An 18,628-nucleotide genomic window follows, 5' to 3' on the forward strand; every position below is an offset into this window, starting at 1 on the left:
AGAGAAAGAGTGAGAGAAACAGCCAGAGCAAAGCGACAGAACCAAATATGAAACAATAAATCATTTCATACATCCTACTACTTACAATCGTAATAAATTAGCAGCGCTCGATAAAAAATTATCTGGTATTGATTTTAAGCGATTGCTATTAAGTCGTCTGAAAAATAAAAAAGAGAGAGTGTGTGAGGCGAGAATAAACGAAAAATAACACAGCAAACGGGAAGAGACCAATTAAGAGCGAGTCCACGAACAGGGCATACCCCTTTGTATGGGACGTCGTTTGGACCTCACCAATCTGCCTGAAATTTTCAGGGGTTGTTTGTACAGATATAACTAGCATCTGGCCAAAATATGAGCACTCTAGGTCAACGGGAAGTGGGGCAAATCGGGACACAAAGTTTAAAGGTTCAAAAACGTCAAAAATCTTAAAAAGGCTATAACTTAGGCAAATATCAATTGAATTTCAAAATTCAAAATGCATCTGAAAGGGCTTGAAAAATGCAACAAAATGCAGGGTAGAGCATCTCAATTGGTTATTTCTAAAGGGAGTTATTGGCATTTTAGTGAAAAAATAGCATAATTTTCAAACTCAAATAAAAAAGTGTTCCATCCAGATATCAACTCGGTTCGACCTGCAGCTTGTAGGGGACATCTTGGACTACCATCTGAGACTGAGAACGCTTTGGGTAAGGCAGTTTAACATATTAAATAGACACTTTTACTTTTAGTGAATTTTTTGGTTGTAAATTTTTGCTCGGGGGACCCCTTAGATCCCATTTTTTGGTGATAATTTTATCATATTCGTGTTCCTGAGACAATTTCACAATAGAAACATGTATAAAAATGTTTATTTTCATCCATTTTAACCCTTTAAAAAATGAAAGTTAAAAAAAATCTTCGATTCACATTTATTGAAAATCAAGTTCGTTTCCAAGGATACTAGATGACACCAGAAAAAAGCAGCTTCTCAATTTTTTTTAACTTTCATTTTTTAAAGGGTTAAAATGGATGAAAATAAACATTTTTATACATGTTTCTATTGTGAAATTGTCTCAGGAACACGAATATGATAAAATTATCACCAAAAAATGGGATCTAAGGGGTCCCCCGAGCAAAAATTTACAACCAAAAAATTCACTAAAAGTAAAAGTGTCTATTTAATATGTTAAACTGCCTTACCCAAAGCGTTCTCAGTCTCAGATGGTAGTCCAAGATGTCCCCTACAAGCTGCAGGTCGAACCGAGTTGATATCTGGATGGAACACTTTTTTATTTGAGTTTGAAAATTATGCTATTTTTTCACTAAAATGCCAATAACTCCCTTTAGAAATAACCAATTGAGATGCTCTACCCTGCATTTTGTTGCATTTTTCAAGCCCTTTCAGATGCATTTTGAATTTTGAAATTCAATTGATATTTGCCTAAGTTATAGCCTTTTTAAGATTTTTGACGTTTTTGAACCTTTAAACTTTGTGTCCCGATTTGCCCCACTTCCCGTTGACCTAGAGTGCTCATATTTTGGCCAGATGCTAGTTATATATGTACAAACAACCCCTGAAAATTTCAGGCAGATTGGTGAGGTCGATGCGAGATGGGTATGCTTTGCTCGTGAACTCACTCTTAAATGAGTAAAAAAACACACACACGGTGAAATGGAACCGAACGATTTATTTAAAACTGGTAGGAAAGCAATCGAATGATACGAAACACAATACGCGAGAAAAAGTTGAGTACAGCAAAATGAATTTTAAATAATACTAAAAGCAAGCAGCAAAAATGGCGAAAAGCGCACGATAGATTAATGGAATCGATAAAACCGTAACGATTTTATCGAACAGTTAGGACCGTTGACTGCGTGTTTCCCGTTTCTCGTGTATTGTGTGTGTTTTTGTTTGAAACTGATGAAACCGGTGAACAGGTGACGCGATGAAAAGTGTATTTTACAAAGTTCGATGAAAGATGAATGGGAAAGCTAATTGAATCGTTTTTCGTGCCCTTGGTTGAATTGATGAAGGTGGAATTGTAAGCTTTTTTATGTTTATGACTTATGAAAACATTTCTTTTTTTTTAATTCAATAAACCAATCAATCAAGGTACGGTTTCAAATTAATTTAAACACGCTTGTGCAGAAAAAAAAGAGCAAAACGTTATCAATAATCAACTTACAATCGTTCCAGCGAAATCAGATCCAGCAGCGCGTCCTTCTCTATCGTGTAGATTTGGTTGTCGGTCAACTGCCTGTAAAAGTTAATTAAAATATGCATTTTAATTAAAAGTTAATTTTCAACCTGTCTCGGCTGCCTGCCTGCCAGTCGGGTGGCTGTCGAATCGAATGGGTGTTTTTCAATTATGCGGCGGAGGGAATATGGATTTTTGCCAATCAACATAATTCATTTCGATCGAAGGGAAATGTTGCCGATGTTCGATGGGAAAAGCTGTCATGAATTTGTACGAAAATTGCATTACATTTAATGATTTGAACGTCAGAGTTGATTTAAATGGGATGGACAATTGATATTGACTCTTGTTGAGCCAGTTTTTTTAAACAATAAAAAGTTTAAAACATAATTCATGGAAAAAATCAAAATGAGAATAAAATAAAATTCCAAAAATACTTTGAATAAATTTTTTTTTTTCAATCAAGCTTCAATTTTTAACATTCCAATTCCCAACCCCTTAAAAAAGTTGGAACGGTAACTTCAACTCGCGGGTTCTCGGGCATAACTCAACAGATCGGGGCGGTTCTTTTTTTGAGTGAATTGTAAAGATGATCCTAAAATTCTGCAGAACTCGATTTGATCAAATCTATGATCTTTGCAGTAAATAAATATCGTTCCAATTTTTTTGCGCTTGTAAAATAAATGTTAAAAATTCTGCGGATTCAAGCGTGATATTTTGATATTTTTTATTATTATAATGTATTCAAAGTTCCGCGAAAAACAATTCCTCAAAAAAAGTTTATTAGGCATTCAACAATTTTGAAATGATTTATTCAAATTTACATTTAAAGTTATACCCCTGCAAATTTTATATGCACTTCCCTTTGACCTTGGCCAAATTCGAGAAACATTAAATGTCATAACTCTGAATAGGAAACAGTATTAGGTCCTGTATAAATGTTATGCAAAGTTAACAAGACCTAAACTATTCTGATTGTTTCAATAGTTTTTTTTTGCTTTTTGAAGAAACTTTTGAAACAATCAGATCAGTTTAGGTCTTGTTAACTTTGCATAACATTTCTACAGGACCTAATACAAAAATCAATGCAAATATTTTTCAAATGTTTTGTCTTCCGAATCTGGAGGGGGGAGGCAAACAAATAAAAAATATCAAAAATAGAACAACAAGCTATAGCTTTTAAAAGGTTTTAATTTTAAACAAAATGAAAAAACTTTTTTTTATTTTTTAAATTATATTCTGCATATAGTTTGTATAAATGTTTTAAGTCTTTTTCAATTCATAAATTTTATTTAAAGTTGTGCCAAGTTGAGACAAAAAAAAATACATAGAATTAAAATTATTCATTATAAATGTCAACAATGAATTGCAAACAACTCATAATTAAATTTATAAAATTATAATAATTTATTTATCTATATATATAAAAAATTTCGATGGTTTTGTTCGAACGCGAATCAGTTCAATACGGAGCGTCGGATCGATGTGCTCTTTGTTGCCTTGGGTTCGTATAAGCCCAAGGAAGGTTTATACGCTAACTAATTGACACTTTGGCCACTCTGGAACCGATTCCGGAAAATCTGCAGATTGTATGGGAAAAGTGGCGTAAAATCAAATTTTGATCATAGGAGGCTGAATAAGGAAAAAAGCTAAAAACGTCAACAAACGAAAAAAGGAAAAGACGAAGTTTTTCGGGTAAGGCTTGTATATATATATAAAAAATTTCGACGGTTTTGTTCGAACGCGAATCAGTTCAATACGGAGCGTCGGATCGAGGTGCTCTTTGTTGCGTTGGGTTCGTATAAGTTCAAGGAAGGTTCTTACGCCAAAAAGTGACAACTTTGGCTACTCTGGAACCGATTCCGGAAAATCTGCAGATTGTATGGGAAAAGTTACGTAAAATCAAATTTTGATCACAGGAGGCTGAATAAGCAAAAAAGATTAAAACGTCAACAAACGAAAAAAGGTAGAACGAAGTTTGCCGGGAAGAGCTTGTTTATCATAATTTAAATCCTTCACTTTTAGGCTAGTACAAATTTCACTTCATGTTTTTGCCCCATAGCTCTGGTCGAGCTCGGATTGTGGGAGAGTAAGCTCATAAATCTAAATTTCAAGCCATTTTGCAACATTTTGAAGCAAATCAGTAACACAAAATTTATACCGAAAAATATTTATGAATCTATGATGTATTTTGATCTAAAATGTCAAAATTTGTTAAAAAAATATAAAAAAAATTACGATAAACAAACTTCGACCGATTTTGCAAGTTTTTTAAATTAAATTTTCTATTTTCATCAACTTTTTTCTCTTTGATAAATTTTATTGTTTAGAGAAACAAAAACTTGAAATGAAATTTGTAATGGAAAAAAAATAAATTAAAAATAATACATATAGTTGGACCATAGATCGCCAAAAGACGAAAACTTATGGAAAAATGATATTTTCAACAATTCTCATGTATTTGAAAAAAAAAAAAAACTCGCAAGGTTCATTGCTGAATTTTAAATCGTGGGAATCGTGCAACCTATTTTGTATCCTGAAATATAAATTTTGGATAGTTAAAAAATATTTTTTTCTTTTCATACCTGACGGCGACCAACTTGGTTGAAATTATAGGTCAATCTTAACTAAATGGATTTGAAATTTCTTTTTTTTGCGTTAACATATCAACAGATTCTATCAAAAGGGATCAAAATTTGGTGAATATTTGAATTTAAGATAGTTGCAATTATAGTCGAATGTCTCAAAATTAAATTTTTTAAAGACTACAAGTGCTTGATACAACTCATTGAATTTCTATTCGTTGTTCGTTTCTGATAACTTTAGAACTGGACAACTACAATTGCAACAATTTATTTTATTTTTAGAAGCAAAATAAACAAATTTGAAGTCAATTCACGTATTGTAAAATTAAATTTATGGGCCTCAATCAACACAAATGTTCCAAAAAATAAGTTATCGATTTTCGTTTTTTTTTTGCATGAACTATTTAAAGCAAACCAAAACAGATTAAAATTCATTAACAAGCTTATCGCAGGTTGACGATTTTCATATAAAACCCAAATTGAATAACTTCTTTCCCATGATTGATTGCGGCATCGCAGTGTTTAAATAACAGTTGATTGTCCACAAATCCTCTTCTTTCTCATGCAAACATCACGCTAAAAAGGCCCACGGTTGGGGTCAGTTCTGCCGCTAGACTAGACTACCCTGGGAGGAGGAAACAAACCGATTGACCACTTCACAGCGAATAAATTAATGGCCCCATATTGTTTTGTGTCGAAAAAGTATGTATAATTAATTATGAATCCTTTCCTCGAGCAGCTCTCTTCGCCGAAGTCGACCTTTTTGTTGGGAAAGTTATATTTTGGATATTTATGGCCTCCCGCCGGGGCGTCGGGTTGCATAGATCACCAGCACCTCTCTCTTTCGAAAAAAGGGGGACTTTTTCACTCCATTGAACAAAACCAATATAAAACTGTGGGGAAATTTGATCGAAAGCTTACACCCCACATTCATTAGCCAAAACGGGGTGCCTCGAATGATAGCATAGTATTTATTATCACTCCTAAAGCGATCACTTCATCACCCTCGGCTCTCGGCTTGATTTAGCGCAGGTAGCTTTATTTAACGAGCTCATTATTCAAATAACATGTGTAATTTGATTTCTTTTCCGCTGCGGCTAATGAATTTCGTTTTAATCGGTTCCAAATGATATCGCCACGTATTATTAACGACCGATTCGAAACGTGTTTTTCGAAGCCTTCCGAGGTGAAATGTAAACAGCTGAAGATGGCCAGGGTGGCGCCGTTTTGGAACGCGGATGTATGCAATCAACGATGGCGCTGATGGGAAACAACTTACCCAAAACTATTTCGGGTTCGGGTTCAAATGGCTTGCAGTCAAAACGTTTCAATTTTACACACGTGCCAAGGAGAAGCTTTTCCCTGTCAAGCGCCTCCACTACTTAATGGAACGGAAATTAACTAAATGTAATTAGTTTAAAAGCTTCCAAAGTGTGTAGGGCTTGTGTAGTGCTCGAAAAGTGGAACTGTAACTCGGGTAAAACGGGACCGTGCACAGTGAAAGTTTCGGTAACACTATTAAAAGTGCTTGAACGGTTCGACGATCCGCACATGGAATTTAATTATTCACCATTATAAAGGGAATCAACTTCTGGAACAGCGCGCTGCTGCGTTCCCTTTCAAGTTTGGAATTGCACACTATCGAGCGGGGGTGTGAGGTGTGAATGGGGAGTAGTAAGGGGTTGCGGAAAAGGTTTCACAAGTTTGTGTATAATTCATTTTGAAAAATATAATGGTACCAGAAAAAAAAAATCCAAACCAATTTTTCTCCAACCTATGACAAAAAAACTTTCTTTGAGATAAAAATGACAGAAAATAGAACTTTGCAGAAATATTTGTCAATAGCTTTAGAGTTTTATAAAAGAAGCAACTAGGGTTATTTTTCTTTAAACTCGAGTTATTTTCATTTAATAATGTTCAATTTTCAATGTTAAAGTATATGGAAACAATCAAAAGAAATTAGAACATTGCTCAACATTAAATTTTCATGAGATAACCCCCGTTGAATCTTTCAGATTTGAGTCGAAGTGAGCAACTCTCTACGAAATCGGCCGATTTCGACCATTTTTATTTTTTGTATTTTTTGATTTGGCTCAAACTTTGTAAAATCCATTGTACCTATTTTTTTCTCAATAGTCCTCAACAATTCCTACAACTTTGCCGAAGACACCAAATTGATCAGAAAATTCACTCAAAAGTTACAGCTGTTTGATTATGTACGTACCATTTTTGTATGGACAGCTGCCAAAATTGTATGGAGACTTGTATGGGTGAACCAATGACACAAGATAGCTTATTTGGTCATAGGGAAGGCCCCCACAAAGTTTGAGCCAAATAAAAAAATACAAATAAAATCCATTTCCGGTTATGGTAGAGAATTGCTCAAGTGTCAAAATATCGATTTATGGACAAATTTTGATTTTGCATTGTTTTTATGATTATTTTACAAAGACACAAAATAAGATCAAAGATCGTAAAAATTTCCAAACCTTTTTTATAATCCAAGATGATTGTTTTTTAACCCTCCACAGCCCATTTTTTTTCGATTTTTTTTTATTTTTCCCTTGTTGAGGAGGTCATTTTGAGCAACTTTTCTCCTACGAAAAACTTTACTTCTCTTGTTTTATGTTTTTATTGTTTTATTTTTAGTTGTTTAGATTTTAATTCTTTTTAGTTTATCTTTGTTTTTGGTAGTAATTGGCCTATTCTACCACCTCTTATCATTACATTTTGCCTTTCTAATTTTATCATGTTTTTACAGCCACTTTATACATTTTTGCTTATTTTCACATTTTCTGCATTATTCTTTTTTATTGTGAAAACATGCACTACAAAAATTACTGAATTCTTCCAATTACTTAAAATATAGGAAATGTTAGCAAAAACTCAGCCAAAGTTGACCACTAAAAAATGACATTAAAAAATAGTGGCAAATTCACATAAAACAAGTCTAACTTCCAATCCTTAAATGCAATTTTAGCTCAAAAATTGGTTGAAAAATAGATTTTTGGAGATTTTTTTCAGTTCGAAGCCCGTCCAGGGCGTGGTTGGGTTGTAGAGGGTTAAAGCTCTATTTTCCAATATTTGACCTCCAATCAAAAGTTTCCACAAAAACAAAAAAAAAAACAAATTAATCACATTTCTAGCTTTCTTTGAAATAACGCCAATATCCAGGCTGGAAACCTCAATAAGACGAAATAAAAATCTTTTCTTTGTACAATTTGTCATGAAAATACAGCGCCCATCGGTTGAATGGGAATTAAATCCAGAAATTTTGGAGAAAGTCACTTTTTATTTCACGAAACTGTTCACGGCGTGTTTTCTAGAACAACCTTATCAGGAAAAAATAGTCATTGCTACATTCAAATGTGTCTTATAGGAAATTTTCTCAGCTTTCCAATGATTCTAAGAGCGAAATGTTTCGTCGAGAAATTTCTGAGATATCTTTATTTTAAGTTTTTTGTTTTAAATTCCTTCATCATTTATTGAAAACTTTTTAAAAACAGTTCAGAAACTAGTCAAATGATGTGTTTTATGTGTCATTTACTCATCAAAATGGGCAAAATAAGACAAGAAACAATTTTTTAGAATGTTGCAAATCGCTAAACATTTTTAGAATTATATTTTAACTGAGTTTTGAACTTGTGGAATTTATTCAGTAATTTGAATTATAAAACCGTATTTAAATGAAAATTTTACTACAATTAAAAGATTATTACATAATTTTTGTGAACATATATTACGTGTCTGCTCTGATTTGGCTGATACTACCAATTTTTTTGCAAGTGTGAGATTGTTATTGCACTTTTATGAATAAATATGATACTTCCTTTGTTAAAGGAAATATCACCAGGATTTAACCATTAACCAGGAACATAGATACAAAACATGATTTAAAATCGGAAATGTACTACAAATTACAGTTGCATGTTTCAAAAGTCATATTTTCATAGGTATAAAAACGTTTTACTGAAAAATCCTATTCAAAAGTTTTTTTTAATAACTGCAAACATTTTATCAAGACATCTTAGGAAGACAACCTATGGAATGTTAACATTAACCTCAACATGTTAACATTAAGTTGATTTATAAACTGTCACTGATACCGATTTGTAAATGCCGGCCCGATACTCTTCACGGGTGTTCCCCTCAGGAACTGGGAAAGATTTACTTTTTACTTACAAACATTTTATAAGCGACGCGTTGCACCACTCCATTTTTTCAGCACTCGTCATTTTTATCTAACGTGGGAAAGCTTCGTTCGCTGGTACTGAAAAGTTGATCATTTTGCAACTTGTTGCATAAACTACTATTTAAAACAACATAGGAATTGTTTTCCCTTCCAAAACTGTGGTCCTTGCTACGATCCTGATCAACTGGCGCGTGGGCAAACTTCTAAAGCGCAGGGATCCATTGAAGTTGGCAGGCGCGAGCCCGGAGCAGGGCAGGGTAGTTCTGTTAAATTACTTTCTAAAATATAATGAGATTCGAGCGGTGTTGCGCTGTTCACAACCAGCAAGCGCCACCCAGCCACCGTAATCAGCAAAAGTGTGTGTGTGTATACTTACAATATTCGCAGCTTTGACAGACTCTGGAAATCTGACTCGTAGATGACGGTGATGTTGTTGCCCTGCAGGTCTCTGGAAAGCGGAAACGGAAAAGCGAGGGAAAACGAAAGGAAATTAGTTTATGGGAGCTTTTACAAAGTGTCCTTCTTCTTGTGGTTTGCGAAAAGTTTCAACTCCAGCCAGCCAGCTCGGCGTACCTCCTCCCAGTCAAATGTCCTGGATATTCGCAAACGAACTATCAGTTTTGCAACAGTCCGGGAACCAGTCCGCATATTCATGAGCCCTGTCTCTGGTGGCTTATTTCGCTGCCAATCGGGGTGTCAATTATGTTCAAAATTCCAAAATAGTACCACTGCTGCCGGTTCGGTTTGGAAGGAAATATTTTTTTGATGGAATCTCATTATCATGCAAAATCTGAGTGTTTGTGTATTCGCAGTGACATTCGTGGCGCCGGAATTGGACATGAAAAAGTACTATGTTTCAAACTAACATTGGATGGTGATGGTGAACACTAGATAACAAGTTAGAAGCGTGCAGAAATGAAGTTGCGAATGCTTTCCGCTGGAATTCTGCCGCCACCACCACCACCAGTCAGTGGAAATCAACGCAAGGATAATGAAAATATATGGTGTGATTTGCTGTGGTGCTTCCTTGGCGTCTTACAGAGGGAGGGGTTGGATCAAAAGATTATACCAAGTTTGCAAAGGAAGAAGAAAATCAAATAGAAATGTGGAAGTGGTTAAGGCGGGAAAATATGACCGTGTTGCACGCGATGGTTCTGCGCGAAGAGTTTGAAAAACACTTTCCGAAAGGAAGTGCCACCAGGGCGTGAAGTTTGCGAAAGGAGAAAGTTACATTTACATAGCGATCAGATAACGTGGTAGCTTAAAGAATTTGCAGAAGTTTTTGAACTTGAAATAATCTTGAAATCAGCTTGATACTTTGAAAACTTAAAAAATACACTTGAGCTTCTGCTCAAAGTTTTGAATTTGCCTGAACAAGAACTGAATTCTGACACTCAAGTAGTTGATTAGAGAAAATCGAGTATATTTTTCAAATTGAAAAAAAATAGGAAATGATTGGAAACTTTTTTAAACTGTTTGCAATAGAAACAAAATTTCAGTAGTTTAGTAAGGAAAGATACACTCGTTAAAAGTGAAATTTTTAAAGCAAACATTGTTTCCCCGCCAAATAATCATAAATTAGCCTTTGGCAGTTAACGATCACTGTCACACACTACACGAATTCGGCGCAGCCCTAAATCATCGGCCAGCAGAATGCAAACATATGTCCTTGGGTTGTTAACAAAATTTATGTTTCATCCACCAAAAAAAAAAACGACATTTAAATTCCACCGCAAAGCTTGGTGTTGGCATTTCGTTTGTCATTCACACCTTCATCCGTCCATTTCAAACGCCGCGCCGCACAGATATCTGCATATTTCGGTAACAATCCCAAATTTATGGATTATTCCGAAATCCATTTCATCCGCGATTGGATTGATCTTTGATCTGTTGCGCGCACGTAGCATCTTATTTTCCCATCACCAGTCTTCACTTTAGCTTGAATCGTCTCCTGAATAAATATTTATTCGCAAATGCCAGAGAGAAAAAATCATCTTCCCCCGGCCTGGTTGAATCAACAACAAGAATGCAATCGCGTGGGCTCCAGCCTCCGGGCCCGTCAAGGATCTATTAGCGGAATTTAATGAGTCGTAAAAATCGCTGTTTACTCTAAAAATATGCGCGCGTTCAGACTTTCCTGCGAACGGTCCGGATTATGTTTTGTTTGGATGTTAATGGTACCATTTATTGGCAAAATTTACGACACATAAAGCTTGATTTAGAGAAAATAATCCATTTGTAGCGGCAAAGTTACGAGTTCAATGAACGTCCGCGCGGTGCCCAGGTAGACCGGGACCGGAGTTCTCCCGTGCAGGTGGCCATCGTCGCGCTTTTTGGCCACTGAATATGGGAGCGAAATAGAAAAAATATCTATACGCAAATAGTGCGGCTTCTAGACGCAAATTTGCGATAAGCAAAGATGTGAAACAGGGTCGTAAAACCTAAGATATGTCAATTTAGAAGATAGCCGTAAGTGTATACTTAAGACGTGTGTTTATTTCGAAAATATTCAAATGCTTCCGGGTGAGATTAGTGAACCGGATGGTTCAGAATAGATCCGAGCTTAAGTTGCTACATATTTGAGATAGAAGCACTTTAGAAAAAAAAACACACAATAGAACTCAGTTTGAAACGAAACTATTTGTTAAAAGATCCTCAATATCAACTTAAAAAATCAGGATATACAATGTACAATAGATGTAAACAGTGTACTGCTTTGAAGATTCAATCGAAAGGTATATCGACAAATCATAGATATCGAGAACCGGAGAGTCGACTGTATTTCAAAGGTTTGTAGCTCAAAATGGTTACAGTTTGAAACAAATTTGGATGCGGATTCAGCGCGGAAAATGTGTGCTTAAATATAACTTTTTGTTTCTGTATTTTAAAAGTTTTCTGTAGGATTGTACTGTCATAAAAAATATTCTAAGCAATTAATTATATTTTTAAGAGATTGTACAGATTCAAAAGAATGCTCTATTCTAGATCATAAAAGTTTAATATTGTTTTTAGAAATGTTTAAAGAGCAGCACATTTTTGGATTTTTTTCAATATAAAATCTAAAAAAATTGTGAAAAATGCATGGATAGTGTGAAAAAAAAAAACAAATTTCTAACAATTAAGTATTAAAAATATAATTTATCATAATGCAAACTATGAGAGAAACGCATAGTATATTTCAGAAATAGAATGGCAAGTTTAGACAAATTTACAAGAAAATTAGTCGAAAAAAGTTGAAGATTTTAAGAAGCTAAACATCTATTTGTAACCACATTTAAAAAGTTTACTCAAAAAAGTGAAAAAAATCGAAAAATCGATACGTTTTTTTCTACTGTTGCAACCAGTTTGTCAAGATTCGTGAACGTGAACTGAATAAAATATTGATTTTGTGCTTTGAACCATCAAAAATACACGTGCGACCAAGCATTGATCATCGTGAACGCCCCCTTCATTTGAAATGCAGCAAGGCAGCGTCACCATCAAATAAAAAAATCCGTTCTCCATGATAAAAAAAAAAAATATTTTTTTTAAACTAAGAGAACAATCAAAACTTAAAGTAGATATTTTTTGCAATCTGATTTTGTTTATTTATTTCCTTTTCCAATTTTGAAAGATTTTTAAAAGATCGATTAATTAACATTTCATGTTTTGCTATAATATTGTCGTGATCGCGCTATCTTGTCGCACGTAAATTTCGGACCAAATTGAGCAAAGAACAACAATTTTGCAGCTTTCAATGCCTCACCTTTTTACCTTCGTAGATCGCCATAATTCGATTTCAATCCTGAGAAAAAAAAAAAAAACCAAAAAGCTCCGTGCATTGTTGTCACTGTTCATATGCAAGAAGTTTCAATCTTGTCATGCTATCTTGACACACCCTTAAAATTGATGTAAAAGCGATACCTGCCAAAGGAATTAAGTCAGAACGCGTTTGACACACGTACATGCCCGACTTCTGTAAGCATTTGTAATTATAACTCGGGATTCTGACAACCAAAATCAACCAATCTTTGGGACACTGCACAGAAAGGTCAGCCAAACAAAACGTGTTTGTTATTGTTAACATTTCGTGCTGCAGTTTTGGTTTATTTAAGGTCATACATTCAAATGCGATTTTCTAGGAACGTCAAAAAGCGACGTGCGCCAAAATAGCACGAAAACGTCGATATGACGTAAAAACAACAATAACAAGTTCTTATCATAAATATTTCTCAGATTTTTGCAACAAATCTGGTCTGTTTTTCTTCATGTATCTCAATGCTTTTCAGGTGAGCAAACAAACCACAATTATAGGAAACGATGTCATTCGCTTTTGCAAATCTAATCCACTGGGGCCGGAATGATTTCCATTAGCAGCACATGTGTGAAGTATCCCATCACCGGCACACCAGCCATTGTTGCTATTTCCATTCCTGTCCAAAGCTGAAACCCCGATCTTCAATTCCAACAAATCCCGGCACTGTTTGGCCAAAGTATGTGCTACGTTGTTGACAACATCTGCTCCAACCAGAGAGCCCGGAGTTTGGCGTCGACGTTATCTATTTTTGACACACCGTATTGCCAGCACGAAAGAGTCTGTGGCCAATTCTTGCAATTTGCAGGGCCATCCAATGGCACACAACCCTTTCCCTCAAGGGGAAGCCACGTTAGACGTTGCATGCAACTGTGGGGTGGTGCACTTTTGCAACCAAATATGAAATCCCTTCTCGAGAGGGAAGCTTTTTAGACTCTCTCTTTTTTTGGGAGGAACAGCAATCGACACTAACAAGGTCGACACGTGAAGCAAAATGTGCCAGTTGTCGGGGTCAGGTCTCACAGGAAAGTGGGATAGAACAGATAAACAAACAAACGACTAGTTGGCAGCTCGACTTTAGATTGGATTTTATGTGCGGAGGAGGGGATGAACTGGTTGAATGAGGGGTGTTTGCAATTTGGCACAGCTGATATTTGATTGGGTGAGAACTTTCATTGTTGTGATTGTTTGGGACAAACTAGCACTTTGTCACTTTGGGAACCGAAAGCAATGGCAAAATTGGGTGAATAAAGTGTTTTGAATTGATTTCGTGACCTTCAATAGATGATCGAAGTTGACTTTTGCACTAAAAAATAAATCATCTCATAGAAGTCATGTTTAAAATAAAAACAAATTTTGAACTGCACTTGGAAGAATAATATTTAAAAATCTAGAAGGTGAAATGTACATTACTCAAATGTCCCCGATTCCCGATAATCTGGAATCAACTCTACACCTCACTTCTTGTGCGTTAAATTATGAAAGTGCGGCGTGCGTGACTTGGCATGCAAATTGGATGATGGTCGTAAAGTTCGCTTAATGTTTTCATCTCCTCTTGACACCACAATTGAGACATTTGGAAATCATTAACACTTTCGTAGCTTCGGCCGGTTCATGCAAATTAAACCCATAAAATATTTTATGGACTGTAGTTTTGCCAATTGCCGTGGCAAAATCCGCCGCCGGTGGACCTTCTTTGCACCCAAAACGCAAATATTTCTCTTTTTCCTTCGCTCGCGCGCCTCTGTCATTTATCACCATAATCATCATATTTATGAGCTAGAAGCTCCAAAGTTTGGGAATTAATTGCACCCGGTTAGAATGATCCACCCCGTTGGCTTAATTTGGCGAGGTAAAAAAAATCTGACCGAAGTTTACACTGATTGATTTGCAGGATGTTGATGGTTTATGAGCTTAACTCTTGATCAAATTCTACGAAAAAAATCCCACGCACCAGATCCGGAAAAGTCGAACCTATAAAATGCTTTGAAACTTTGTTTTTTTTTTTTTTTATTGAATCTCCCCCTGGTGCCCTCTTTGGCACAGTGATCAGCTAATGAATGTAGCAGAAAAAGTTCTATCCCCTTAACTTAAGAAAAGACAAGAAGATCTCTCTTCTAGGAATCTCCAAATCGCAGCCGATTGGGAAATTATGCGCATCGATTAGTGAACTCGGCACCACCCCTGACCTAACCCTGAGTCTGACCACGGGGTTCTTGCCCAATTTTTGTGCGCTCCAACGCCCAGTCCCAGACTCCAAAGTTGCCACCCTGCCGGAGAATGATCGATGGAGTTTCGGCGCGTTTCCGACCGGCGATGTTTATGTTTATTGATACTATTTGGCCCGCGACGACGGGCGATCATCGTCTCGGGGACCACCCAGGGCGAACTTTTCGGAACGTTCAATTTCCAAATCAGCACGCGGTCTTCGACGGACTCGGCGTGGAGCAGATGAGTGTTGGCGAAAAGTCAACCTAGAAAGATGCAGCTTTAATTTAATGCGGAATGATACTGGAATAAAAGTTGGTCGATTTGTATTCATCTTTCAATATGAAATATTAAAATGATATAAATCAAATTATTTTTGAGTAAAATTCGGACAGCTTTGGTATTTGAATCAAATCGAGATTCTTCATGCAAAATGATGATAAAACACCACATTTAACCTGAACTGAACATAACAATATCTGAAAATTTCATGCTCTCTATATCTTCACTTTTAAAGTGTGCAATAGGGTGCCCAGAAAAAATGACCCCCTGCTCCACAAGCGGAAATCGGTTTTTTGGGCTATTTTAAGCATCTGTGAAAATTTTGAGCGAAATTTGTTAAGATTAACCCATTGATACCCGAGCCTGAATTTTGCGAAAAAATTGTTTTTCATACAAAAATGACTTTATTAAATCGCTAAAAAAATTTCAGGATCAAGTTTTCCAACTTTCGTATGTTCTACAAAGTTGTAGAGCATTCAATTTCCAATGAGAATCTCACTTCTGGGAATTTTTGAATGGAGGTAACGCACGTGGTAGACAAAACAAACTGGGTAAGCAAACTGGGTTTTTCATACATTTTTTTTATTTTTCCCATACAAACTTCACCTCCAAGTATCAATGGGTAAATGTTGACCGATTTTACTCATATTTGGCACAGAGTGCTAAAATAGGTAAGGAAAAAAAAAATTCAGCTTGTGGAGCGAGGTTTTGCAAAAAAAAGTCCCATATTCTGGACACCCTAGTGTGCAATAAACTTTCATCACAATCCATTTTCATTTCCGCCGTAATATATCTAAAAACTCATCAAAATTCTTCAACACTTTACATCGAAAAAACTCAACCAAACCACATCGGCATTTATAGGATCATCAGCTGTCTGTCAGGGTCAGACCATGAAATTGCCCAAATCGAAAAATGGGAAAGAACCGCCGCCACCGCACTATGGTATATTGGGTGGCCAAGTTTCAAAAAAGTGACCTTCTCCAAATATTTTTTGGTATTTTTTTCTCGAAAGTAAACATTCTAACTAAGAAAAATCCAAATTTTCAAAGCTCTAAGTTTGTTCATTACGGAGATACGAAAGCTGAAAGTCAAAAATTGGAGTAAAAAACTAGCGTTTTTCGTAAAAAAGGCTGATTGTTTAATTTTAACATAGCTCAGCCATTTTAAATATTTTATTAGGACAATTATGCATCGTTGGAACGGTAATGAGATAAGCTTTGAAATTATTAGTAGATAAATGTTGTTTCCAAACCAAAAACTGAAGTTTTCATCGAATAACTGGAGCATTTTTTTGACAAAACTTATTTTTTTGTGTTTGTTAATCGAGTACTTTTTTTGCTAACCGACGCTAAACGTGAAACTAAGATCACTTGAAAGATTGGATTATAATCTAACATTGCTGAAATTTCCAGCCTGCGATTTTTTGCGTTTTCGGTGATATGCCATTTTAAACATTTACGTTTTATCAAAATTTGCTGCAATCTACATATGCGCCCGTTTATTTTACTTGCTTTGCTACCTACTTCGTGGGCATCGTCGCTTCAAAAATCAGTACCTGGTTTCAAGAAGTAAAGTAGTAAAAAAGTAAAGAAGTTTCTCAAGCGAAACTGGAGAATGGAGAATCTCAGTTTGACTCCGAAAAAAGTATTCAGCAAAATATTGACTTAGCATGATGAATTTCTGCGATCAATCCATGAAACTGATCCACATTTAAGTTCTATGTTGGTTAGTACAAAACGTCATAAAAAGTACCTTTAACAAATCCTGAAGCCGTCAGAAACTCTATAATCAAATGAATTTTCATGAACAAGAACATTAGGATTAGTAAGAAAATGTTTTGTATTGTATCGTTTTACTTCATAATTCATATTTTGAATAAAATAATTTTTTCTGTTATTTGATTTAACAATTAAAATTTTCGCAATTTATGCCCGTAAGGGTCAAGTTATATGGCATGGACTCACAAAAAGAAACACACAGCAGTAAATAATAAATATTTGACTTAAAATGAATTTATTACGTTTAACAAAATTTTGTTGGAGAGGAGGAGGGGAGGGTGGTGGGGTGAAAGAAAGAGGGAGGAGGGGTTGTGTCCATGAAGTTGGGATGTATTAGCTTATCCATAATTTAATAATATAAACTTGCAATACAATATATACGCAATTCTGTTGTACTTGCAAATGTATGAAAAGACTATTTATTATAAACAATCAACTATTGAAAAACATGAAAAGTCATAAAAATCGACGTATACCATTTCAATACCATACATTTACCCAAATTTGTATGAAAAAAACATTTAAAAAGCAAAAAAATAATTTGGCCGCCTGTTTGTATGGGGATGGCCCATAGTGCACCGCCGCCGCCACCACCCCAGAATTGTGGCTCCAATTTGTACCGCTCAGCCAAAGCCAAACGTCGGTAATGATAATTAATCGTACTATTCGAAGGCGATTAAACAAACAGGTTGAAACAAAACAGACCAACTAAAGTTAACTACTCACACCGCACATAATGATGATTAGTTTTAACGCTTTTACACCAGGCCGAGCTCTAACTCCCCACGAAAATATGGTTGCGCGGGCTCCTCGGGAGGATGCCTAAAACGATGGTTCCGTTGGTTTTATTATTATTTAATTTTCCCCGATTATCCCCGGTTATTCTTTGTGGTCAGCACAGCACACGTGAGAGAGATTATTAGTGCGCGGTAATAAAGTGGAGGTTAACGTCTCGAAAATTGCTCCACGCGTTTGAGGAGACGCACGAAACAAGATTGATTGGCGATTTGCTGGGCCCTACGGCCTCCAGGTTGCGTTCGGGGGAATTAGGTTCTGGCGACGTCGCGCCCTAAAGAACGCACGAACTGTGATGGCATATTAGCCAGTGAGATAGAGATTTCGTGCGAAACAATTGGGCTTTAAGGGGTTACATGTTGCACAGCAGACGACCGAGAGTAAAATGATCTCGATTTAGATTGAGAAAAGGATGGGGACTCAAAAAATCACAAACCTAGCGAGATATCAAAGTCTTTTCTACTCGTAGTCCCTCAAGCTGACCGAGCGTAATCGGCCAGTTCACCACGCTTCTATGTCAGGTTTAATAATTACAAACGGCTGTCTCGACCCGCAGCTAAACCGCTCCGCGTAGCTAATAGGGCTTTAAGCTATTCAATTTGCCACATTTCTTAGACACGCCACCCGGGGGTGAGAGGCACTTTGTACTTAATTAAATCGCACGCGGACGCATCGAATTCAATCAAGCATGCTGATTAATTTGGCGCTAGTCATTTCTCTCTCTCTCGGGTGGAGTCTATCACCACACAGGCAGCTTCCAGCTGAGCGATTGCCAGATTAATTGCCCCGTCATTCCGTGTCCTATTCGTAGATCC

General features: G+C 36.0%; 1 protein-coding gene across 4 annotated transcripts in view; it reads right to left on the reverse strand.

Annotated features, from left to right (window-relative positions):
- LOC120421017 (protein slit) overlaps positions 1-18,628 on the reverse strand; it is a 336,997-nt gene that overhangs the window by 26,624 nt on the left and 291,745 nt on the right. For 2 of the 4 annotated variants that reach the window (XM_039584150.2, XM_039584142.2), the window contains exons 3-5: positions 9,331-9,402; positions 2,166-2,237; positions 86-157 (exon numbers count right to left, since the gene is read on the reverse strand). In XM_039584150.2, coding sequence (XP_039440084.1) covers positions 86-157; positions 2,166-2,237; positions 9,331-9,402 — 216 coding nt within the window. The remainder of the gene's footprint in view (positions 1-85; positions 158-2,165; positions 2,238-9,330; positions 9,403-18,628) is intronic. The other 2 variants (XM_039584168.2, XM_039584159.2) reach the window with 1 other exon arrangement.

The sequence above is a fragment of the Culex pipiens genome, chromosome 3 (assembly GCF_016801865.2).
Source record: "Culex pipiens pallens isolate TS chromosome 3, TS_CPP_V2, whole genome shotgun sequence".
Classification (NCBI taxonomy): Eukaryota; Metazoa; Arthropoda; class Insecta; order Diptera; family Culicidae; genus Culex; species Culex pipiens.